The sequence below is a fragment of the Conger conger genome, chromosome 7 (genome assembly GCF_963514075.1).
Source record: "Conger conger chromosome 7, fConCon1.1, whole genome shotgun sequence".
Classification (NCBI taxonomy): domain Eukaryota; kingdom Metazoa; phylum Chordata; class Actinopteri; order Anguilliformes; family Congridae; genus Conger; species Conger conger.
Window position 1 is genome coordinate 42,988,257 of NC_083766.1, and position 27,801 is coordinate 43,016,057.

Consider the following 27,801-nt stretch of genomic DNA (forward strand, 5'->3'; position numbering starts at 1 on the left):
CTGTGCTGCATCCTACATGCTGGATACGCACTGAAGCTGTTCCGTGTGTGGTGCAAAATGAGGGTTATAAAACATCTTTGTTTACCCAACGGTGTATGTCTGTGAACAGAATCCAACATTAGCTTGGAACAAAAACGGGATGTTCTGGAACAGACTGGTTCTATGTACGGTTCCACTTCAAGTACTGTTTCACTCGCTGAGACAGACTACCTCTTTTTCTGTATAGTGAAAATAGCCTTTCACACAGCAATGGGATTATGGGAGGTCAAAGGAAAAATCCAGCCATTTGTATTCTTTTTAATGCATTAATAACTTTTTATTAATATTTTGCATTAGGCTATCACTTTATCTGAAAGCCCTACTGTAAACTCATGTTTATTACAGGATGGCAGTGATTGTTATCCAGATTCAGTCTGACCCACATAGGTTACTGGGGACCTCTCTTCCTAATAACTTTTAATTTTGAATGCAAAACAAATAAGTTCACAAGAATGTGCATTATAACACATATATTTATAAAGATTATCAATACTTGCCGCCACTGTATCATACTGCAGTACTATGCTGAATCACTGTTTCCACCCACTTCTAGTAGTTTCACACAGAGCACAAATTTCCCTGTGGATGTCTCCATTAACATCTTTGAGAAATAGCAAATCCTACAATTTGATGCACTGTCTAGGTAAACACATTTTGTTCCTTCAATGAAAGCAGTTTTGGATCCGCTGATTTAGAACAGGGAATTGCTCAGTAAATATTTAATTGATTTTTCGTAAACTTAAAGTGGTTGTTTTTGTTTAGCATTGGTAGATCGCCTGTGTTGTGACACTGTCTAGTAGCCCCAAAAAATTATAAGACCAAGCCTCCCATATCAGGACTAGTGAGACGGGTGCCGACCCAAAATGCACGACTCAGACAAAAGGGATGTAATAAAGTCCCGTCAGGGCTTTATTCAGGGAATGTCCAGTGAGCGTAGTCAAAAAACAAGCAAAGTTCATACACGTGAAATCCAGCCAAAACCAATGTACAGTACAGGCAGTCTCGTAATCAGTACACCATGCAAAAAGTCCAGTAACCAGGAAAGCTGTCAGCAGGGGGAGAAGTACAGGCGGGTGGCAGGCAGAAACACAAAGACAGCAGGCAAAGTTTGTGGTACAGGCAGGCAATGGTCAACAAAACAGTCAATAACACTGGTCAATAAACAGGCTTGGCTCTTAACGGGTAGACAATAGCTTGCCAACACCGCTAAAAAGTGCACTGACAAACAGGAGGCAACAATTTTGCAAAGAAATTACATGGAACTGAACTTAAATGCAGGTGTAGATGGGTGCAGACAATTAGCTTGAGAGCAGCATGAGAATGGAAATCAGGTGTGGAGGATTGACAAGTTAACAAGATAATTAGTAATCGTTAGTAATAAACCTATCCTGCCCTAGCGTTAGTAAATTAGTAAATGACATGCACAAGAAATGTAAGGAAAACATGAACACATGGTTAGAATGTTAGTATTACCCAATCCTGATCTAGCGTTAGTAGATTAGTAAGTAGACACAGGAAAATGAAACAATTAGGGAAGCATGAGTGACAGAAAGGGAGAGAGAGAAAGCATGAATGCAAGGTTTGCAGAAAGACACAAAAAAGTGTATGCTAATCAAGGAACAGAACATAACATGAAACAAACATAAATTGTGACATAACAAGTCTGCAAAACAATGACAATAAACTATATAATGTGATAAGACAAGACTAACAATTAAATCATAACAACTAAACATGAAACGTAGCATGACATGAAAATTAAATGTAACAGGAAATAAAGCATAACAGTCTAGGCGAGACTAGACTAACATAATACGTGACATGACAATAACGTAACTAAGACAATGACTAAACATGAAACATGACGTGACAAACATGAAACGTGACAACTAGCCCAACTTTTAATGACATAAGTAGCTATCAGGAGTATTTGGGGGGTTAGGTGTCATTCAGCACTATTCCTTACTTTAGACCATGCCCCTTTAGAGCATGTTGGCAAATTCTCAGTATTTTCTAAATATGAAATATATTTCAGTGAACATAAAAAACTTCCTGCGCCAGTCAAAAACAAAAACATCTAAAAATGAAATAATATCAAAAACCCCAGAAAGTGTATCATCCTTAATCAAACTAAAATTCTAAAGAAAAATACACCAATTTTGATGAGTAATTATTAAAATGGTACAGTACTCCTGATGCCGTCTACTTCACTAGACTCTCAGCATATTTTAAGATGCCTGTCATATTTCATATTTAGTGTTGGGGGTACTGGGTTGTATTTTAATGAGGAACCATAGTTACATATGTAGTTACAATACATAAAACTAGAATACATATCTTGTATTGTTTGCTTGTTGGAGTAGCAGAAGTAACTCTTAGCATGCTGGAATTGAACAAATGATCAAACATGTTGTGATGTCAAGGGCTACTGTACTGTGGCTTGGACTTTTTTGTGTTTTTATTGTAAACATGGCATTACTGGGCAAAAAAGAAGTTGTGATGTGTGTGCGAGGAAGGTAGAGGCTCTGGCTCCATTGCATCCTAACAAGTTTAACCTTTGTGCTGTTGCCTCCATAACATGTCTGTTGTATTGTAAAATAAATATACAATAATAATAAATCTAATTGATTACTCCATACACTCACTTGAATAGCTATGTATGTCTATCTCCTTTTTTATATTGCTTTTTCTTTCTTCTTTCTCTTTAACGTTCTTATTTTTCTTCATTGTCTCAGGCCAACAAGCTCCGCACAAAGACCTTGCGCAACACCCTAAACCCTGTCTGGAGTGAGACCTTGACTTACTATGGCATCACTGATGAAGATATGGTTCGAAAAACACTCAGGTACTCCATCTCTATTTACGGCGTTTCATTGAAAGACATACATGCACTCAGAATGTGAAACCAACACACTGGAAACTGAATTCATAAACTACAAGAGTATGCTCATCCTGCTACACATTGCTGCTCTACATAATACTAGTCATTCTTTCATTAATTATGAGTGAGTTGAAAGCATTTAAGGTGTGTGGTTGAGGTCGGGGGGTTGCCCTTTTTAACATGGGTGCCCTGTTTTGAAAAACCTTGCGCAAGAAAAACATCACACACAATCTAGGAGCGCACATTGTGAGTGACCCGTTTTTGCACTGGTGACCATCCCCACCTGGTTGGGCAGCTTGTGAGACAAAGTCGACCGGACATGGTTGGTTCATTAAATCCTTCCATCAAAGGAGATTGAGGGAGAGACCAGGGAGATATTGACCAACAGAATGCAGCACTGTATGCCTGAAAAGATTTGGTTCTTTTGTTTTGTGCCTCTTGTAATCTGCATGTATTTGCATAGAGAAGTGGGGAGCCATGGCTGCTTGTCAGGTGAAATCGCTGACACTGCAGACAGACTTGTGAGTCGACGTTACCTATTGTAAAACCATTTAATTTGGCTTGGTGGGGGGTGAATAACAGTAATTGGAGTGGAGTGCACAGGTTTTACTTCATTGTGAAATGAGATTGAAAAAGAGTATGAAATTGAATTACCATTGAGACATTGCATTGCAATATCACTAGTCTGATTTTGTTAGTCATTCTTTTCTTCTCTTTGTGCCTTCAGAGGAGTATATATTACCTGCTTTTAGCAGAGAATAATAATGACTGGTTACATATATGTCTAGAGGCAAGGTGACCAGGCAATGAGCCATGGTTTTGGCATTTAAAAATGATAGATGTGTTACTGTAGCATGAGACCTTTATGCATATGTACATGTGTGTTAATAGGTGTGTATGTTGAGGTATTTTTAATGGGCATGTGTTAGTGGCTGTGTGTATTGTGTGTACAGGTGTGACTGTACATGGGAGCATGTGTGTGTGTTTCATGCATCTGTATGTTATTTAAGGTGAGCCAACCTGATGATTCACAGGCAGTTTGCGCTGGAGATTTTCTTTAGAGTGTCTTTGCCAGTTTCCATGGAAACAAAAATCTGTTTTATGGACCTTGGCTTCAGAACAATTCCTATCATCCATGCAAATAAATGCCTAACAAAATGCATATCCCAAGCAGAAGCAGCAGTAACCATAGGAGGGCTTAATTTATATTGAAGAAACAACACGTTAGAATATTGGCAGCAGCCCCACAAACCTGTACACAGCTCCAAAATCCCTCTCATCTCTGTGCTGATATAATAGTGATAAAGAAAGGATTACTATGTCTGGCTTCCACCATCAAACAAGCAGATCTGTTGACTTCATAGTGATTCCATCTGAGAAGATTGGAAATTAAGAGAGAAAAGAGCATGAAAGGGTGAAGCCAGAACGGCAATAGACCTGGAGAGGGCAGATAGCTCCCATTCCCTTAGGGACCCCTTTTGTGTCTCCTTTGAATGAAAATTGAATGTTTTGGCCCCAGTCTTTACCTTGGCAAATTCAGCTGCCTACATCTAGCCTGGATTAAAGAATCACAGCTTCTATGGGAGGAATTGCAAGACTCAATATTTCTATGTGTTAGGATAATTTGTATTAACCAATCAAAGCAAATCAAGAGAACCGTGAACTATGATTGTTGGCAAAATTTGGCCACAGCAAAAATGAGTTGAACTGCATGGAAACCCTCTTAGATTTGCTTGAAATTATAATTTATTCTCCTATTCCAACATTAGAGGTAGCCACAATTGCAGCAATAAATATTTTAGTTGTAATGAACTATTTTATTGATTTTGCACTTGTCATCCCTGTATATACCAGCCAGAGACAGTCAGTAACCAAAATAAACTGTTTGGAACATCATTAAGAAGAAATATAGCACTTGTCAGCTCAGTAATGACTTTGGACCTGGTAGTCGAAGGAAGACCTCTACAGTAATAACTGAAGAATCCTCACCCTAATAAAGAAACACACTTATCTGATACATCAGGGGCAGATGTGAATGTGTCAGTGACTACTGTCCCCAGAAGTCTTCAGGAACAGAACTACAGAGGCTACACTGCAAGATGCAAGCCACTAGTTATCCACAAAAACAGGATGGCCAGGTTACAGCTTGGTAAGAAATACCTAAAAGACCCAGCAGAGTTCTGGAAAAAAGGTATTTTGGACAGATGAAACCACAATTGACTTGCAGCGTGATTGCGAGTGTTACAACCTCTATGGCAGCATATCTAAAAGAGGTCATGAGAGGGGTGCACATAACCATGACAGTGATCCTGGATTGATAGTACCCCAATAAGACACAGAACAGTAAACTGTTCATCCACATGCAGGGGCAGGGCAGTTGGAGAGACTTGGAGAGAGTATCTCTGTCTTTCTCTTAAGATAAAAGTACAGCATACTTCTTGGTTATACTAATCATCCTGAGTCATTCTGTTGTATCCGTCATTACAAAACTGCCAACAACTTCTCTCTTGCACTGTGAGTGTGACAAGTAAACATCAAAATGTAAATTTAACTATCAGCTCCACGGGGCACTCACAAGACTAAAATAATTAATGATGCATGTGAAGTTGTTTTGAGCAGAGGGGGAAAACATTCAATGAAACAAGCATGCTTCGGTGCCTCCACCGGCTCATAATGATTGGTCTCTGTGCATGAGTTCCTCTCAATCCAAGGCAGTTTAAACTGCATTAATGTCTCTATTAGTTTCACTAAACACCGTGACCATACAGCTTTTCTTTGTGCATGTAAAACTGAGCACTGAGGAAAAAATATGCCCTTTAAACAGTGTTCGGGCCATTTGGACGTTTTGTGATCGGTTAGGTACAGCATACCTTGCATGACGGCACACTTGCGCCTCCTTGAAACCAAAAAACCATAGGTATCAAAATCATGGTGCCTTAACAATTCCTGTAAAGAAAATCAAAGTAAATTTTTGCTTAATGTAGTTAATCTCAGTCAAAAGGATCTAGATTGTGTCATTCCTGAACTTCCTGGTTCAGTATAGAAATGAGGTAACAAGCAAAAAAACGTCATCCCTCAGCATAATATGGCCTAGACGGCCTCTTATACAATCATGCAATTATTGACTAATGTCATTCTTGTGCATGTGCACTAACTGGTTGCAGAAAACCCCCTTGAAACGCTATTGCATTTCAGTAGCATTTTGTGTGTATAGCTTGTTAAATATTAAAATGTCTTAACTAGCTGTGACCAGGAAAGGAACCAGGAAAACAAAACATAATGTCTGTTTCCCTCTGGCAAGTATTTTGGTACTGTATTACTTCCGGAAACAGACTCAGCTCTTTCACTGCTGCCCCCCTACTGTCGGAACCTGCAAGTACGTCAGACCGCTGTGGATTAGTGCGCTAACATATGGTGGTGGTTTGCAAACAAGTAATTACTTTACCGCTGCCTGGCAGATCTCGGGAGGCAGAAGCGCCAAATGAAACACAAAACTACTGCATACTAGTACTAGCCACAGCTGCTAACAACAGTGGATTTCAGTTTGCACTTGCCTGCCTGGAAGAAATTCTGTAACATAAGCAAGCATACTTACAAATGAATCAATTCATTGGTGCTTTTATTTTTATCAACTCAAGTCTTCTGAAAGTCTGGGAGCCCAGGAGAGGAAATAAGACAAAAAAATATAAGCAGTAGTACTGTGCAGTGGGGCCCAGCTATCATGACTAGCCAGCTGATGTACAAAACTGAATTTAGATTAGAATTGAATAACACCTTTGCTAATCAACAGAGATCTTCATAAGTCATTGTGGTAGCAATTGATTGGAGGCAAAGTAATCCAAAAGAATACAGTCTTTATCACAATCCAAAGACCGGAGTTAGTCTGCAGGGCAATTACATCAATAGTTTTATATGCAGTGTCATAAGAGGTTTTGACCTATTACAAAGATTTAAACCCTACACTCCTGTTTACACCAGACTCTGAAATCCACATTAATTATGGGTAGCTACAATCACACCATCATCTCAGGTCTTCAGACTATGCCCTGTCAAGATGGCAGCCTGTCCATGCCCAGGTCATGTCGCCCTCACCAACAAATGTTAGCCTGGTACCTTCTTTGTTGACTTGTACTTTGCCTATCTCTGAGCTCTAAACTACTCATGGCCTATTGCAATGTGCCAAGTCATTCAACAAGAATATATGAGACAAGATTTAAATATTTTTGTTCATGAATATATGTTACTACTTATAGATTTTAACCACATCATCAAATGCAAGTCCGAGTCAAGTCTCAAGTCTCTGAGGGATGAGTCCAAGTCAATTCTCAAGTCTCTGAGCTAGAGTCCGACTCACAGTTGCTTGTGTGAACTACGTAGACAAAGAAAATGGAAGGGGCTTTTCAAGTCAACCTGAAGAAGTTTGTTCTTATATTACACTAGTGGTTCTCTACCTAGCTTGCATTCACTTAATTCATGTGAGACGCCATTTTGGAATAATCTGAAACGAAACTGGCTGAGTTGGTAAAATATGGGAAGTGCTTGGAGCAGCTGATAACCCGTAATTCTGCAGTGATAGCACAGAATGTTACTCCTATTAGATGAGAGAAAGATGGCAGCTGCGTGAATAAGGTCCATAGCTTTTCAACATCAACCATTATAAATGCAAGCCAACTTTGTTCCAAAATAAGCAATTTTGTGCTTCCGTGATGCTGAATAAACGGTGACACGAACATTATATTGAGTCTGAAATGCGCAATTTGGCCAACAGTTTAGCTAAGTGAACAGAGGTGGCATCTGTGCTGCTGAACTGACCTTTCAAATGTCAAATGAGTTTTCAAATGTCTGATGAAATTTGATGTGGTTGCTCTCACATCTTTTATTTTAATGCTGAAAAAGTTGCAATCATTTTATTTGGCTCAATGAACCTGAATTCTTTAAATCCAAAGGCTACAACATGCAGAACTGTCACAGGGTATTGTTGCAGTTGTGGTGGGAATTTTAATTTATTCCTGTAAGAAAACACTGAGAGACAGAGACAGTAAATAAAATCCGATCTTTACTATGCGCATAGGGTCCAAGTTACATGCAAAAACAAGGACAAAGGTTCCAGGACCTTTGTCTGGATATATGTAGGCACAGAGCGCAACAAATGTACGCCCCTTCATTAGTATTCATTAATATTTCTGATAATCAATATTCAAAGACAATCCACCGCTCTTCTCCTTACTATAGATTGTTTATTCATATCTCCCCCTTCAAGGTACGTCATGCAGATGCATGTTCTCAAAACATTCCAGCATGACATACGCAGGGGCCTGTGCAATTAACTTGCGCGTCTGAGAATAATCTATTTTATCTTGTTTTAACTCCCTATTTCTAGGAAGATAATTCCCATGGTAGCTTCTGTCATGAGGTATTATGTTTTTGGTTCTGCAGGCTCTCAGGCACCAAGACAAGATAATCCAGAACACACAGTTAATGGCCGTGGCCTTGGAGGCCCATGGTACAGACAGGGAGAGACATCTCCACTCACACAGTTACAGAAAATAATATTGAGTAGCACAAAGCAAGTTATGATACTTTAATAAGTGTATATACTCTGGATCATTCCAGCAGAAGCAACCAATAATAAAATAAGAAATTAGTAAAGGATAAGCAATTAATAATATGATAAGTAATTAATAATGAAATAATCACATGAATATATAATTTCAACAACAGCAGTGGTGTGCAAAAAATATGGGAACCCCTGTTCAAAAAGCCTTTTACAATGACCTCTCAATGGTACAATGTTAAACATGACACATTTCTTCAATTTACTAAGCAACATTAGTTTTTATTTCAATTCTATATAATAAAAAAGTTTGGGACTATAATAGTTTGAAATGCTTCCTGTAGCCAGCCAAGAGTCTTTCAGTTCTCTGGAATTTTCCCACATTCTTCCTGGCAGAACACCTCTAGCTCAGATATATTCTTCAGCCCCTTGCATGTCAGGCATATTTGAGATCTCTCCACAGATTTTCAATAATATTCAAGTCTGGGGACTGTGGTGGCCATTCCAAAACCATCATTTGTCATTTTTGAACGAGTCTGAATCGAGTCTGGAGTAAATGGATATAGCGCTTTTATCCAAAGTGCTTTTTAATTAATGTCTCTCATTCACCAATTCACACACACACTCACACCCACTAACAGTGATAGGCTGCCATGCAAGGCACCAACCAGCTCATCAGGAGCTATTGGGGGTTAGGTGTCTTGCTCAGGGACACTTCGACACACCCAGGGCGGGATCGAACCGACAACTCTCCGATAGCTGGACAACCACTCTCTTCTGATCAATGTTACCAAACGCTGCCCAGCCACTTGATGAATGGTTAGCCACCAAGGCTATTCTCTTACAAATCTCCACTTGCCCTCCTTCTATTGGATCATGGAGCATATGAGTTCAGTGTATTGGACACATGCTTTTCAGATACAGTACAAAAATAAAAAGGCCCACACCCAGAAATCGCCCGAGGAGTTTTCAGAATAAGAAATACAAGTAGACAAGCAAGGTATTGGGCAGAAGTGAACACAGATACATGTTGCCAATCTATCATAGTAATGACTGAGTATATGTGCGGTTCATCATATTTTCAAGGTGAAAATCTTGAATAGTATGCCTTTAAGCCTCAAATTATTATTTTTTTCAGTTATCCTTTAAAAAAACATTCCTGATTTTGGTTCTTCCTATTTTGGCAGGACAAGCTTGTTTTATTTTCACTGTAAGCCAGTCTCCCCCATTATTCTCTATTATTCCTGCCAGACTTTTCGCAGCCACTTCCGTCTTTGATGTAAACCAATGATGGCTGACATGACATTGGTCTATATGACAATATATTCTCCTTAACAAATTATATTTTTATTGACAAAATTCTGCGATCATGTGCATTTTTATTGGGTGATAAGCACAACTTAAACTACCTGCTAAACTTTGATAGGATTAGTATATATTGTATTCTTGATAGGTTTGCTGTATGTCATATTTTTCTGGAAATTAGTTTGGATATTTGCTCTACCTGGAAGATATTAGCTGGTCTGCTGCCATGCACCAAATAATCTTCCTCACGTTTAATCGAATGTAATGAACTTCCTGCGATCACCCACTTCTCGGACCATATGAAATCCTCCCGGAGCGTGTGTGATTCAGTGCTTCCCCCTGACCATGCCCATCTGTTTGCCCACCTGCCCTTCCTGAGCAAATCTTTTATCAGGATACCAGATTGCACATGAAGCTCTCATCAGTGTTTGAGTGATGCCGGAGAGACAAAGGGAAGAGTGGGTGATGTCTATGTATCGCTATGAAACAGGAGTCTGCAGCACAGATTGGCAGGCTTCTGCAGTCGTCGCACTGCAAGCCTGTGTTGAATCAGAGAGAGTGATTGCATTATGAAGGCACGGGTAAGAGTGTAAATGTATTATTGCTTGAAATGGGAATAGGACATATAGGGGCCAGTTAGCACCTTCTAATTTTGTCACAGGTCGATGAAACATGGCCACCCTCCCCCAAGCACTGATCTAGAACCAGTAACACACACCCAAATGATCAGGACCAATGCTTGAAAATGGTAATGAAAATAAAAACAAGACATGAAAACTGATTAATTACTGTTCCAGGGCAAAACTTAAGTGAAAATGTAGGTAACCACGAATAAAAAATTAATTAAAATTTCCATTACACACAAAAGGTGGCACAATTGTGGTGGTGGCAGCAGGCATTTTTTATTTCCCAAGTTGAACTTCTTGCAGTCATTATTTTAACTTTTAAAGCCTGTATTTCACAGAGCTCTGTAGCTGCTGCAACCCAACACTTTTTAAATGCTGGGATTTTATCAGATTATTTGCTTGTGCTGCTGTTTGAGTACAGATCTGGACCCTGCCTGGCCCCAGCCAAAATACCTCCTCCTATTTAATAGTAATAGTAAAAAATTGTTTTACTAATAAATCCTGCATTATAGCTGTAGCTTTTTTTACGTTTATAAAAATGTTTTTAAGACTGTTACATATTTTGATTAGAGTTGTGGGTAGCCTACAGCAGTGGAGTCGTAGAATTTAAGAGTAGCCAAATTAACATGATTGTGGCACCACAGACTCAAAAATGCAGCACAGTAGGCTATGGCAAGTATTACAACCATCGGTAAAAGTCATGACAAAAGGGTGACAACACAAGGTATAAAAAAAAAAATAGTTAATTTATTAACAGTAACAAAAATAAAGCCAACTTACGGAAAATTACCCTGCACAAAAGAGGAAAGGAATAAGAAAGCCCCCCAGGACAGTGGCCCTGGGGGTGATATTTGTAGGGGGGTCCCAAGGCGGTCCCCATTTCTAATCAAGGTCAGCCCCTGCCCAAAACTCCTGGCCAGCTCCTGTAACTGCAACATAAAACATAAAAAAGAAAAGGAAACCACATGAGCAGGAGGTACTACGACCTACTCGGGGTCGTAACACCCCTACCCTTGGAAGGGCGCCATCTGGCGACCCAAAAACAACAACCGACATCAATACAGATAAGGCTCATAATTTTCAGTTTATTGACTTTAACCTGGGAATTTTCTGGTTTTATTTTTAATTTGGATGAAAAATATAACATTTAAAAATGTTTAAATAATGCACATTTCTGGGACTTTTATTTTAAATATTGTCCTTTCTTTTAACTGCAGGCCTTGTTGATGGAACTAAACATTTCATGACGTTCGCATAGTGACGTATGCCTAAAATTGCTATGATAATGTCATTTTAATACGTAGGACCCGTTTAATCTCTTAAACCACATGGCCAGAATGTGTTTCTTTCCATTCAATCATTTTTAACAGTGAAAGCAATAAAACAAATGGTTATATTTATTTATACCACAGTTTTGGTGAATACTTGATTCTGATTGGATGCTAGGTTGTGATTAAATTTGTATAATCCTTTAACGTTTGGCAGGTAGTGCCGCACAAGCCTTATCACCATTCTAAATTCATACACTGCCTGCAATTTGCTGCAACTTAAGAAGAGCCCCAATGCCATCAATGTGATACGAATTAAAAGGCTTGTTTTATTGACTACGCGTTTGTCATGCCAATAACGCGACTTGCGTTTACAAATTGTGAAATGGTTTTGTGTAGTGCAGTACAGTAATGTTACATATATTATTAATAGCTGTAAGCGCTCTAATGTTTTGCTAGTTTGCTGGCTACTATGTGACATTCTGAAATGGTTGTTTGTAAATGAACAACTCTCAGTTATGTATAGTCTTTTCCTTTAGTGGCTAGCTATGACCAGCACAAAATAGAGAAGCTGGCTATGTTGGCTAAATTGTGTGATATACAGTCATGTCCATAAATATTGGGACTTCGACACAATTCTCCTCTTTTTGGCTCTATACACCACCACAATGGATTTGAAATGAAACGAACAAGATGTGCTTTAACTGCAGACTTTCAGCTTTAATTTGAGGGTATTTACATCCAAATCAGGTGAACGGTGTAGGAATTACAACAGTTTCTATATGTGCCTCCCACTTTTTAAGGGACCAAAAGTAATGGGACAATTGGCTGCTCAGCTGTTCCATGGCCAGGTGTGTGTTATTCCCTCATTGTCTAATTTACAAGGAGCAGATAAAAGGTCTAGAGTTCATTTCAAGTGTGCTATTTGCATTTGGAATCTGTTGCTGTCAACTCTCAATATGAGATCCAAAGAGCTGTCACTATCAGTGAAGCAAGCCATCATTAGGCTGAAAAATCAAAACAAACCCATCAGAGAGATAGCAAAAACATTAGGTATGGCCAAATCAACTGTTTGGAACATTCTTAAAAAGAAAGAACACACCGGTCAGCAACACCAAAAGACCCGGAAGACCACGGAAAACAACTGTGGTGGATGACAGAAGAATTATTTCCCTGGTGAAGAAAAACCCCTTCACAACAGTTGGCCAGATCAAGAACACTCTCCAGGAGGTAGGTGTATGTGTGTCAAAGTCAACAATCAAGAGAAGACTTCACCAGAGTGAATACAGAGGGTTCACCACAAGATGTAAGCCATTGGTGAGCCTCAAAAACAGGAAGACCAGATTAGAGTTCGCCAAACAACATCTAAAAAAGCCTTTACAGTTCTGGAACAACATACTATGGACAGATGAGACAAAGATCGACTTGTACCAGAATGATGGGAAGAGAAGAGTATGGAGAAGGAAAGGAACTGCTCATGATCCAAAACTTACCACCTCATCAGTGAAGCATGGTGGTGGTAGTGTCATGGCGTGGGCATGTATGGCTGCCAATGGAACTGGTTCCCTTGTATTTATTGATGGTGTGACTGCTGATGAATTCTGAAGTGTTTCGGGCAATATTATCTGCTCATATTCAGCCAAATGCTTCAGAACTCATTGGACGGCGCTTCACAGTGCAGATGGACAATGACCCGAAGCATACTGCGAAAGCAACCAAAGAGTTTTTTAAGGCAAAGAAGTGGAATGTTATGCAATGGCCAAGTCAATCACCTGACCTGAATCCGATAGAACATGCATTTTACTTGCTGAAGACAAAACTGAAGGGAAAATGCCCCAAGAACAAGCAGGAACTGAAGACAGTTGCAATAGAGGCCTGGCAGAGCATCACCAGGGATGAAACCCAACGTCTGGTGATGTCTATGCGTTCCAGACTTCAGGCTGTAATTGACTGCAAAGGATTTGCAACCAAGTATTAAAAAGTGAAAGTTTGATTTATAATTGTTAGTTTGTCCCATTGCTTTTGGTCCCTTGAAAAGTGGGAGGCACAATAATTAATAATGTAATTCCTACACCGTTCACCTGATTTGGATGTAAATTCCCTCATATTAAAGCTGGAAGTCTGCAGTTAAAGCATATCTTGTTCGTTTGTGCAATCCATTGTGGTGGTGTATAGACCCAAAAAGAGGAGAATTCTGTCGATGTCCCAATATTTATGGACCTGACTGTAGTTGTGTAATGTGTAGCCCAAGATGATTTTGATATTTAAGAACTTTTCTATAAATAGCACACAGTTACAACACAATACTCAAATCCGGACTTACCATCTGCCTAGCTTCTCTATTTTGATCAGAACTTAACCAACAGATGTAACCATAGCAACATGCTAAAACAGTGGCAGCCTGAAGTAGTTAGTGCCAGCAAAAAAAGTTTTATTTTGAGGGTGAATTCACCAAAGATATTGATGACCCCTGCTTATCTTTTTATCCTTGGTAAAAGAGCATGGTATAAGCAGAATAATCCACTCCGAGGTGGTCATTACATGGTTGTGTAAAGCACATTACATGCCTTAAAACCATGTAATGACCACCTTGTTGTGGATTATTCCTTACATAAACTATTTCACGATACCATTGCTTTAGCAAGAACGGCTCCTTATTTTAGACCTCAACTTTTATGCAACTTCACAGATGACATGAATCAGGTAAAAATTGTTATTTGTTTTCAAGGTGTTACTTTTTCCTGCTTTGGTCTGCGAACCATAGTTGGAAGACATAGGGGAACCAAACCACTTTTCCTTTTCGATTCCAGGGCCGAAGCCGATAATTATTTAACACCTAACTTAACGACTCAGCTCATTTCTGCTACAAAAACAGAGTCCTTTATTGCACCAAAGAAAATTGCATGAACTCCCGTGTACGACCGGCTTTTCTCCATGACCATGCTCTTTCAAAACGCACACATAACAACCAAAAACTCCACTCACTAGCCCAGCGGTCTCACATACACAAGACAAGGTGAAGCCCACTGCGAAAGCATCAGCCATGGCAAATGATCTTCCCCAATCACTGCCCAACTCCATGCAGTAGGAACGCAAGGTCCAGAGAAAAAGACTCGAGGGCACCCTGACTTTGGGTATGGTAAGCACTTGATGCATTGTGCTGGATTTTCTATTTTAACACCCTAGCAAACTGTTTGGAGCAGATATGCCAAGAATACTCATAAAGTTGGTCAAAGCCTTTACAATAGACTTTTTGGTAATGGAACGTAAATGATAGGCTTCAGGATAATGAAGTAGGTTGACACATTACAGTACATTACAAAGCATTTAGCAGACACTCTTATCCAGAGTGATGTACAATGAAGCACAGATTGAACACAGGAAGTGTGAAGAGGCCCCTAGAGGACAGTACGGTTCCTAGTCCTAGCGTGATCATACAGATACAATTGAAACCCTTGAAGAATACATCAATTTACGAACTAGCATACCACGGTTGGCAGCTAGAATACCCAGAGCACAACAATACGATATCTAAAACTATCTATATATAACTATATATAAGTGCCATTATAATCTATGGCATATACAAGGCTAATCATGCTGGTGAGGTAGGGAGGGAAAGGTGCAGCCTGAAGAGATGAGTCTTCAGTCTGTGTTTGAAAGTGGTTAGAGACACTGCTGCTTGAAATCAACAGGAAGGTCATTCCACCACCGTGGGGCCAGAACAGACAGACTGTGAGAGAGGGATCTGTCCCTGACTGTAAGCGGCACACTACACCAAACCCCCATAATCGTATCATTTTTGTGTTTGTTTGTTTCGTTTTGATTCTGCAATTCAAACCACTGTTTCCATAGAGTGCGCTAAGTTTGGGGGTGCATACCCGGCTGCTAGTTCACGTTTCCCAGGGCAAACACACGCAACACATCCACTCCATATTCGGACCCTTACAGTTAAATCGCGAATTCAAAATAACATACACATAAATGTCTGAAGTATGGGATGATGTAATCCCAATTATGTGATTACTAATTATATTGAACAGTAGCTGTGCAGACAAAAGCTGCAATCACCTATGTAGAGTGAGGATATTAAATAGTACTGTTTGTATGTTCCTGGGGGAGGGGCTAAACATTTGAGGAGCCCTGACTTTCTTTTATGGTAGAAAGAGGAGTTTTGTTTTTTGAGTTAAGAGCCAGAGTGTAGCTGTGCCATTGTTTTGAAAGCATCTTTTTTGTTTGTGTGTAGTTACTTGGTTTGTATTTCTCATTGTAAACATATTTTTTTCACTGTACATATATTCTTCCACTAGGGATAAACCACTAGGGATAAAACTAAAACCTCTATTGCAGCAGAGCCATATTTTGTACGTTCTAGGACTGCCTAAGACCATCCGACCTACCCTAGAGGACACAGACCCATAACTGGGAACAAAATCGGGAAATTGAAAGAGGGCCAACACAGTCCAAAACCAAATAAGAGAATACAGGCTCCAATGCTGGTTAAGGGGAGTGGCAGGTGCCGTTTGATTCCGTTTACAAGTAAACTGACATGTATGACAAGCTCTTCCATACATTCCACAGCCTCTAAAAAAAAACTGTGCAAAATGCCATTATATGTCTTTTTGATTCCTAAATGACCTGCAATTCTGTTTAGGAAAGTTTGATAACAGCTTCCCTATACTTAGTATGAATGACAACCTGCATAGCTCCCTTACCAACAACTCCTTCCATGTCCAGTTATGCTGCAACAAGCCTGAACAAAGTAATCAGGTACATTCTTACTGGGTGTTACATACAGTGCCCTGCATTTTTATACATTTTGGTTTCACCATGTAGAAAATAGGGGTGTGAACGGTTAAACATTTCACCGGTTAACTGAAACTGTTTTGTAAACGGTTACAAAAAATTGATAACCGATCACCAATATATTTTTTTCTGAAGGTGAAATAGTAAGCTCAGATTTAAAGAAATGCATTCATGAGCGTCCATGACCAGGCATATTATTGCGGTTCTAAACTAGCTTAAGTAGTTTGAGCAAACACTGGCCATTTCAGGGGGTTTAAAATGCAAACACCTCAGGGAATTGAATGCTACAGTGTTAGAGTTATCAACACATTGCTGTAGCTGTTGGTTGAGTTATGGCTTATTGTAACGTTATGTTGTTTCTTAAGATTCACAGAAGATCATTGTTTATTCGTTGACACGCAAATTCCGGCAAACTACCAGCAAACTGAACGTAGCTTTCCACTATGTTGTATCTAAAAATAAACAAAGCAATACATCATTGGACAAATGCTGCACAAAATATTACAATACGCTGTGTACATTCAATCCATAAGCTGCAGCCGTACAAGCAAGCAGTCTGCAGCCATTTCGGAGGGTTAGGAATTCAAACACTGCATGGAATTGAATGCTACAGTACAATAGTTGACAAATAATTTCTGTGTGTTTTAAATCTGTAGCTGTGCCATGGCTTATTCCCTTATTCCATGGCTTTCTTCATCTGTGTTTATTCGTTGACACGCAAATTCAAACTACCAGCAAACTGAACTTTGCTTCTATATTCTATGAACATGGTCCATGTCCCCAGCCTCCCGCAGGATGCACAAGAAATTCCTCCGGAGGTTGAAGATCTTGCAGACGGAGGCCTCCACCCGACGTTCCCAGTTCACCCTCACTACACGTTTGGGTTTACCGTGTAGCCTCCCCGCCATTTCATCCAACTCACCACCAGGTGGTGATCAGTTGACAGTTCTGCTCCTCTCTTCACCGAAGTGTCCAAGACGTACGGCCGCATATCTGATGATACAACCACGAAGTCGATCATCAATCTTCAGCCTAAGGTGCTCTGGTACCAAGTGGACTCATGAGCCACCCTATGCTCGAACATGGTGTTCGTTATGGACAATCCATGACCAGCAGAGAAGTCCAATAACAAGACACCGCTCGGGTTAAGATCAGGCAGGCCGTTCCTCCCAATCACCCCCTTCCATCTTTCTCCGTTGTTGTCTACGTGAGCAGTGAAGTCACCCAGTAGAACTATGGACTCCAAGAAGGCCGGATACTCCAAGAACTGCCGCATAAGCACAAACGACAGTCAGAGCTTTCCCCCCAGAGACACGTAGTCGCAAAGAAGCAACCCTCTCGTTCCCCGGGTGAAACTCCAACACAGTGGCGCTCAGCCGGTGGCTTGTGAGTCTTTGAATCGCTCTTTGTCTGAATCGCCCACCCCGGGACCAATTTGCCTTGGGAGACCCTACCAGGAGCTAATGCCCCAGACAACATAGCTCTCTACCGTGTTAAGGTGGCAATTCCTTGGAGGTTGATTACATTGATTAACCCCCCTATTATGTTCAGATTTTATGACCAGTTTTACATTTGGGGTCAAATTGAGCCCAACAGTTGAAATAAACACACACATATTGCAATAGAAAAATGTTGACATGTAGTGTGTCGCCTTCTTATTGTCTCCCAAATTACTATATATGAAAAATCTGTGAGAAACATCTCAATTTAGAGCATAAGGAACAGTAAGTGAAAGTTTGGCACCTGTATGGGAAAGTGCCACCAGAATCATTCACAAAGAAATCAGAAAATAAAGAAATGGTTGTATGTTTTCTTACATTTTATACACTTACAGAGGGTCGAAATAACACCGCACAACACATTTGTATGCCAAGTTGGTACAGGACTAAGCATAGCATTATGTTTTTGCATTTTTACTATTGGAATTAGAAAATTAGAAAAATCATACAGTATCAATGTAAAAAAGGGTTAACTGGTTTTTAAGAGATGCCAAACACGGTGTGGGGTCAAATTGACCCCAAACATAATAGGAGGGTTAAATTGATTACATTTGTGTTTTAGCAAGGTAATTAACTGTTATCAACAGCCTAAGCAGTTTATCTGGTTGACTAAATTAAGCTAGACAACATTAGCCAACATTGGTGGTCGCTCGGCATCTGTGGTTTCATGCTGGTCTAAAGCTCTTATGTGTCAGAAAGGACAATGACAGACTAACAGACTAATGTGGTACTACCTGACAGAAGTTTATCCTGATATTAAATTGCTTACATTTGTGTTTCAGCAAGGTAATCAAATGTTATCAATATCAGCCTAGGCTGTTTCTCTGGTTGATTAAATGAAGCTAAACAATGTTTACTAGCATCAATCTCTGTTAGCATTAGTTAGTTGACCTTCACTGACAACTCCGCTCATGGACTATAGTAGATAGATTTTTGCATCTGCAGGCGTGTCATCTTGGTGATGGTAAAAAAAACTTGGTTCATTTCAGGATTTTGCTCAACAGATCAGCCTCTCGTTTGTGTTTGTCTTTTAGTTGTTTGTTCCTTTGTGCTTGGACATCTTATTGGCAGAGTGAAGGCCAGCAGATTCAGGCCAGCTCCTAATTCCAACAAACATTAATTTGATGCTTGACGCACATGCCTTTGATGTATTTCTTTTTCTTTGATGTTCACTTTTTGACTGAAGGGCCGGGGAGGGATGGTGCACACAATGACAGTCAGAATTGTTTTCTCAATTCTCTTTCGCTGTGCCATCCAGCATTTGATGTCCACGAGGCTGTTAAAAAGATTCTGTAACGAACAATTGTTGCTGGGGTTTAGAGGGAGATAGAGCTGTGTGTCATTAGTGTAGCAGTGGAAAGCAATGTTATGTTTCTGGATAATAGAACCAAGGGGGAGCATGTATAAAGAAAAGAGAATCTGAGCTTAAATGGAGCCTTGAGGCACCCCACAGGTGATAGGAGCAGAGGAGGAGGAAAAGGTGCCCATGTTCACAGAAAATATATTGATCTACAATGAAGTGCACTATGCAAATAGGCTAAATGTATTTATTATTATTATTGCCTAATAAACAGAAGCTTGTTTTAAACGCTTGTTGCCACAGGTAGTTTCAGACCTTGAACAAACTGAACAGCTGTGCTGTGAATGGTACAGTTGTGTTCAAATAAATAGACATTATTACATTATTGGCATTTGGCAGATGCTCTTATCCAGAGCGACATACAGTTGATTAGATTAAGCAGGAGACAATCCTCCCCTGGAGCAATGCAGGATTAAGGGCCTTGCTCAAGGGCCCAATGGCTGTGCGGATCTTATTGTGGATCTTACACCGGGATTAGAACCACCGACCTTCCGTGTCCCAGTCATTTACCTTAACCACTACGCTACAGGCCGCCCCTGTAGCAGTGTGTTAAATAAATAGTGAATAAAGTCCAAATATTTTTTAATATCTTTTAGTTCAATATTTCAAATGTGGTGGAAACATTACACATTCAATTCCACATCAAAGCATTAAGCAAATTTTATCAAGTCTGCGTTATTCTTTTACAGGAACCAAAGAAAAGGCATATTAATCTGTTGAAAAAAAAATGGCAGTGTCGATATTTTTCTCTTCAAACTCTCTTCAAACTATATAAACTGAAGAAAAATTTCAAGATTTAACTTCAATTTAAATGAATGAACTATTATTTAGTTGCATAACTATTGTTTTTGATAACTGCTGTGCATCTGCTTTGCATCGAGTCAACCAAATTCTGACACCTAGAAACAGGTATTTCAGCCCAGGAAGAACTAACTACATTCCACAGTTCCTGTGAATTTTTGGGTTTTGCTTCAGAAACTGCGTTTTTAATGTCACCCCACAAGTTTTCAATGGGGTTAAGGTCAAGGGGATTGAGCTGGCCACTCCATTACCTCAATCCTTTTTGTCTGGAACCAAGATGTTGCTCGCTTACTTGTGTGTTTGCGGTTGTTGTCTTGTTGAAACACCCATTTCAGGGGCATTTCCAGTTAGAAAACTGTGTTTGCTCTCAACTAAAGCCAGGACTCAATCCCTCCCCAAACATTTCTCACTTCCCTTTGTTAACTTGCACCACACCCCATTCCTATGGGTGTGGCCAAGATTGCCAATCAGTGGCCATCTGTAAATCAAAATCAGTAAATCGGAACTATAACAAAAAATATGGGAAGTCTTGAAATTATAATGATTATTCTTTAAATATAAACAAAAAAGGCTATTTGGCTCCTACATTCCGGCCCCTAATTGTGGCTGTGCTTAACAAAACAATTATTCTCACTTAAATCAGGAGCCAAAACTTAAAGGTTCTTCATAACTTCATAACGTTCATTCTTTATATGAACACTTCTTGTAGCAAACATAGCTTACTAATGGGGCGTTCTAATGTGCTCGTCTTTGTCTTCAGTAGCACACTTCTTACTTGACCCTTTGCATCTGGTAACGGTTTGATAACTCTGGCCATCAACCAGGAGCTGCGTGGAGCAGTGTCATCCACTATGAGCACAACATCATTAGTAGCAAGATTTCTCCTTGAGATATTCCATTTCTGGCGTTCCTGCAATAAAGGAAGATATTCTTTGATCCATCTCTTCCAGAAAAGATCAACTAGGTATTGGATTTGCTTCCATCTTTTCCTGGAGTACAAGTCCTCCTTGTGAAAGAGTCCGGGTGGCATGATTGGCTTTCCCTTAAGCTGAAGCAAATGGTTCGGTGTGAGGGCTTCCAAGTCATTATGATCATCTGACACAGTTGTTATTGGACGGTCGTTGAGAATCGCTTCCACTTCACAAAGTGGCGTCTATAAGCCTTCATCATCTAATGCTTGCTGTTTCATGACAGAGGTAAGTATGTTTTTTACCTGACGTATCAAGCGCTCCCACACTCCTCCATGATGGGACCCAGAAGGAGGATTGAAGATCCACTTTATCCCATCCTGAAGTAGGGTGTTCTCAATCTTGCTGTGGTTCAACTCCTTAACAGCTTCTCTGAGCTCACGCTCTGAGCTGACGTAGTTTGTGCCATTGTCTGACCTCATCTCCACAACTTGACCTCTTCTACAGATAAATCTGCGGATTGCGTTAATGCAGGAGTCAGTATTCAAAGACGAAGCCATTTCCAAATGTACGGCACGGCTGGATAAACACGTAAATATCACACCATATCTTTTCACATAGCTTCGTCCACGCTTAACTTCGATTGGCCCAAAGTAGTCTGTACCAACAAATGTAAAAGGTGGCTGGTCTGGTGTGATACGACTCTTGGGCAGATCAGCCATCTTTTGCTCTCCTGCTTTGGCCCTTTGCCGACGACAAAACATGCATTCATTGATGACTTTTCTTGCTGCTGTGTTGGCATGTAGGATCCAATACTTCAGCCTCAGGCGAGAGAGCATATGGCATCTTCCTCCATGACCAACTCGTTCATGAACGTCTCTCAAAATGAGCTTGGCAATGTGACACTCTTTAGTTAAGATGACTGGATGCAGGAGTTCCTGTGGCATCGCTAACTTGCTTATCCTTCCTCCAACTCTTAACAATCCATCCTCCAAGACTGGATCTAGCCTGAGGATGGCACTGCTTCTCTTTACATGAGGATTTCTTTTTTTCAAAACGGAAATTTCTTCTGGGAAGCATTGACTTTGACTGTAACTGATTATTGCTTTCTCGGCCTGTGTCATGTCATCAACTGAAAGCTTTTGGCCTTCCAGTGTTCCTTTGAACTTGTTCAATTGCTGTTCAACGGTTTCTTTGCGATCACCATTCTTGAGCTTTTCTGTAAACTCTTTTCTTTTGTTGCTCAGTTGTTGTAGGGTTTGTCTAAGTTTCAGCATCCATGCTGCTGCATTCTTAACATCTCTCCACCTTGAGAAGTGTTCCAAAAACTTGCTTGTAGGATCTTTTTCCTCCTTCATTGAAATGTGATTGACCACCACTTCCTTTTTGACCTCTGGGTCATCTGAGGGAATGGGACTCAGCTCTTTAGGCAGTGCTGGCCAAAGACTTTCATCCTTCCAAAGAAATTCTGGGCCCTGAATCCATCTTGTAGATTTCAAGAATGTCTCTGCGGTCATGCCCCGTGAGGAATCATCAGCCGGGTTTTGCTTGGAGCTCACATACCTCCACTGCCGAGTTGCTGACAATTCTCTGATCACGGAGACTCGATTTGCCACAAACGTGTGGAACCTTTTTGTTGTATTAGCAATGTAGCGCAGAACAGATGTGCTGTCAGTCCAGAAGACAGATTCTTCCAGCACAATCTGAAGTTCTGTTCTCAGCATTACATCCATTCTGACTGCTGCTGCTAGTTCAAGTCTTGGGATGGTCATTTGCTTGAGCGGTGAGACTCTTGCTTTGCCTGTGATGAATGTGATGTGAGTTTCACCGATGATGTTTATTTGGCGCAGGTAGGTGACAACACCATACCCTGACTCACTGGCATCACTGAAATGATGCAGCTGTGCAGACTTTATCTTACCAAATCCATTTGGCTTTATACATCTGTCAACAGAGAAATCAGTGAGTTGGCTCAGGTCTGTGAGCCATCTTTTCCATTGTATAGCGAATACATCCGGTATCTTTTCATCCCAGCTGCAGTTGGATTTACACAGCCCTTGAAGTATGTTCTTTGCCGTCAAGATGAAAGGAGCAAGGAATCCTAGAGGGTCATATACAGAGCAGACTACAGAAAGAATACCTCTTCTGGTGATTGGCTGAGTCTTTGTGGCTGTTCTGAATGAGAGTGTGTCAGTCTCTACATTCCAATGGACTCCCAGTGCCTTTTCCACAGGTAGGTTCTCCCTGTCCAGATCTAACTCTTTCACCTCTTTTGCTCTTTCCTCTGCAGGCAGTGAGGACAGGACAGCACGGCTGTTGCTTACCCACTTGGTCAATCTAAATCCTCCTTCTAAGCAGATATCTCTGAGGTCTTTGACCAGGGCTCTCGTTGGGAACTAATGTTAAACAATCATCCACGTAAAAGTTTTCCCTAATGGTATCGAGAGCCTTTATATTGTACTTGCCCAGGTTATCCTCCGCTGTTTTCTTCAGGGCATAGCTTGCACAACTAGGAGATGAGACCGAACCAAACAGGTGAACGGTCATTCTGTATTCCGCCAGTGATTTGGTTACATCACCATCAGGCCACCAAAGGAAACGAAGGAAGTCGACATCTTCGGGTGGTACTCTGACCTGATGAAACATTCCCTCTATATTGGCCATCATGGCAATGGGTTCCTGCCGAAACCTGAGAAGAACTCCAAACAGCGTGTTGGATAAGTCTGGGCCTTGTAACAGCTCTTTGTTCAAAGATGTGCCCCTGTATGTGGCAGCACAGTCAAAAACCACACGGATGGTCTTCTTCCGTGGGTGATACACACCATGGTGTGGTATATACCATATCCGTCCATCATCTCTTTGCAGCTGGTTGTCTGGAACCTTTTCGGCGTGACCTTCCCGTATGACCCCGTCCATGAAGCTTTTATAACGCCTGGTCTTTCTTGAACTTCTTAATGAGGTTAAGGGCACGTTGTTCTGCAATGTGACGGTTCTGTGGCATCTTCACATCATCCTTTCGGAAAGGGTGTTGGAGGTAGTAGTGTCCGTTCTTTAATGTAGCAGAGTCAGAAGCTTTCTTGAGAAACTGTTTATCTTCAACGGATAACTCACTTTTCTCACTGTGACGCTGTTCAGGAAAATCTTGATTGTATTGTTGAACAAGCAGTTCTTGGATGTTGGAAATTGAGATTCTGTTTGCCTTCAAATATGGCCGTCCATTTTCATCCACAGGGGCTGCTGTTGAGTGGTCCATTTACTACCCATCCAAGCTGTGTCTTTACTGCAAAAGGGCCGTTCCCTTCACTATTCACAACCTTCCATGGTTCCAGAGCTTTTGGGCAATTCTGTCCAATGAGCAGTCCTACCTCCTTATCGACAGTAGTCAGCTGAACTTCACTGAGGTATGGCCATTTCATGATGTCGTCCTGTGTGGGGATGTTTCCCTTCGTGACAGGAATTTCCGAGTGAGTGTATACTTCTGGCAGCTTCAGGAATGTGTCATCTTGAAGACTGCCCACTTCTAGTCCAGTTATTTTGTAGCTGCTTACATGTTTCTCCTGCCCCATTGTTTTTAGAAGAATTCCTGTTCTCTGACCCTGGATGTTGAGCTCATTCATCAACTTTTCAGTACAGAATGTCGCAGTACTACCAGGGTCCAAAAAAGCATATGTTTGAGCAACCTTGTTCCCTTTGGCATGTTTAATCTGTACAGGCAGAATGGAAAGAGCGCAATCTTTACCGGCCCCAGTATGGTCACCGATTGTGGAAACCAGAGCGCTGCTCAGTTTTTCTTTGGGCGTCTCAACAGCAGATTTCACTTCTTTGTGAGAGCCATCCTCTTCGGTCCTGATGTGCAGTAGAGTGGGGTGTTTCTTTTGACAGGTGGCACATGTGAGCCTTTTTTTGCATTCTCTGCTCATGTGTCCCAATGTTAAACATCCAAAACATACACCTTTGGACTTGAGAAAATCCACCTTTTCTTTGTGTGGTCTTGCTTGAAATTTTCTACACAACTCCAGTGTTTGGTCTCCTGAACAGAATACACATGGTCTTTGCAAAGCAATGCTTTATCCATGTAGGCAGCTGTGATTCTCATATCATGGCCAAAGTTATCCAATAGAAGCCTCCTGGCCTCCCTGTATCCCATTACAGACTCTAAGTGCAGACAACTACGAACTAGTTCCTTTGCTTGCCCACTTGTGAACTGTTCCAAAAAATACAGTCGGTCTTGGTTGCTGTCAGTTTTGCTTTCAATGCAGTGTTCAAAAGCTTGAATAAAAGACTGATATTGCAGTGGTTCACCAGAGAATGCTGTTATTGCTTTGACTGGAAGCAAAGACAAACGCTGCTGCTTCACAATGAGCTCAGAAATCTCATTTGTATTTCCATGATCAAGACCAATACCAGACAAAGTGGCGCCACCTGCAGACATCACAGGTTGTTGCTGTTGATGAGTCTTGGTTCTAACACCACCTGAGCTGGTGTAAATGGGTCCTACATGATGAATGCTGTGTTGAACTTGGCTTTCTATTTGTGTTCGCTCTTCTGAGGCTGCGGGTGTTGAGGGGTTAAACTTCTCCAGTGTTCTAATTGTCCTTTTCCAATCCGCTTGCTTCAGATAAGCATTCATGGCATCAGGAGGAGTCTTCCTTATATCAACTTGAGACGTTTGAGATGAAACTTCATATTCTTCCAGAACCTTTAATTTTGCAGCAGTTTCAGCTAAGTCAGCTTCCACTTGCAATCTTTCCTTCTTTGCTTTGAGGCTTGCTTCTTCCATTTCCATTTGATGCTTCTTTTCAAGCATATCTGCACGAACCAATAAAACTGCTTTCTCTGCCTCAGCCTGTGCCTTTAATCTTCTGGTTGAGGATGTAGTACTTCGGACAATAGACCCCTTGTGTGACACACTGTCTTCTGGCTGTACATCAGGAAGCTCTTCATGACGTTCATTAAAAGCTGCTCCTCATAAGCAGCCAACTCCACCTTTCTCTCCACATCTCTCAAAAACTCTCTGAACCTCTTTATTTTAGGCTCAAACCAGTCCATTTGGTCATACTCTTTTTCTTCTTCTGACATTAACTTTAATACAGCATTTTGAAACTGCACAAAATCTTCCAGTGCACTCTCTAGCACTTCACACTTCAGCTTTATGGTGTTTTTGGCAGGTTTTCCATATTTATCATCCAACAGAGTTTGAATTTCATTCTGCTTACGTGATAACACTCCCAGTTTTCCTCTACAAGAGTGAATCAGTTTCAATAGAGTTACCTCCTCTTCATCAGCCTCAGCGGGCTGCTCCACTACAGGCTCAGACCCGCCCTCCGGCTGTTCCTTCAAATCAGACATAGCGCCGGCAATAAACGTAGAAATAACCCTGCAGCCTACGTAAGCCACAACGCACAATTCGCAATAACATACAAATGCATTCAGTAGCGCTGATCAGACGCACTGATGCTGGCTATCGTTACGCCCTGCTGTGCAGCAGCGCAACACACAACATACAAACACGCAATTTCAAACCACGGCGTCCTCCGCGAGACATCCAACAATCAAACAAGCGATCTGCGATTTAAACAACAGCAACATCCAATAACAAACAATTCCTTATTCCTTATACAATGATAGCTTCAGCATGATTCATTGCACATCCAATATTGTTTGTTTTTACCTATTGTCCCGAAGTCCAGTTACATCTGTTATTTCCAGCTGATCGCTTTGTTCCATTCATGTCCCGTGTCCAAGGAGTAGTGCAGGGAAATCCAAAGCAAAAAGTTTTCTAACTTAATGTAGTGGCTATTCCGTTTCAAAATTATAGCCACTGCCCCAGCAATAGAAGAGATTGTTTTAACGCACCTTTGTTGTAGATCCAGGCTCCATGCTCATGTTCATTGTTTGAAAATAATAAACCAAACAAATAAATCCTACCAAAACGTTGTAGGCCAGCACTATGAACAAACAATGTCAAGTGTGTGTGTGTGAAAGAGAAAATTGATGATAGATGTAAGATTATAGAAGTTTAGGACATAAACTGTAGATTAGATGCGATGAGATGAGATGTGGTGGTTAGAAAACTGTGTTTGCTCTCAACTAAAGCCAGGACTCAATCCCTCCCCAAACATTTCTCACTTCCCTTTGTTAACTTGCACCACACCCCATTCCTATGGGTGTGGCCAAGATTGCCAATCAGTGGCCATCTGTCAATCAAAATCAGTAAATCAGAACTATAACAAAAAATATGGGAAGTCTTGAAATTATAATGATTATTCTTTAAATATAAACAAAAATGGCTATTTGGCTCCTACAACTACTAATAACAGTGGTTCATCAGGTTACTGATGTTGTACTGCTATTTTCTTGAACACAACTGTAATATAGTGAAAACACAGGCTATTTTAGTAGGAGACCAATATATTCATGGATTGAATGAGCTTAAAATTCACCACAGTGCTGTTTTTTCTGGCAATAAGAAGAACAAAAAATATTGCCATGGCAATTGTCAACTAGATATGGAACGAAGATAGATGTAATCAATCATCAATTCATGATAGGATCGACTATTCTTTGATATCATGCGCAACAATAGCACCACGAGAAATCTCCCAATGAAGGAAACTGATAGTGATTAAATGTGAGTGAGCATAGGTTATTGCACAGCTCATCACTTGTATGATTACAAAGGAATGCAGTAAGTAATTTAGGACTTCTGCTGTTGGTCAGTTCCACACATTGCTAAAAACTATTTCCACTGACC

The 27,801-nt window shown here is 40.6% G+C and overlaps 1 protein-coding gene across 1 annotated transcript in view; it reads left to right on the forward strand.

Moving 5' to 3' along the window:
* The window catches only part of LOC133133863 (double C2-like domain-containing protein beta), a 255,891-nt gene that overhangs the window by 195,730 nt on the left and 32,360 nt on the right, over positions 1–27,801 (forward strand). The window contains exon 4 of the mRNA XM_061250126.1: positions 2,775–2,884. Coding sequence (XP_061106110.1) covers positions 2,775–2,884 — 110 coding nt within the window. The remainder of the gene's footprint in view (positions 1–2,774; positions 2,885–27,801) is intronic.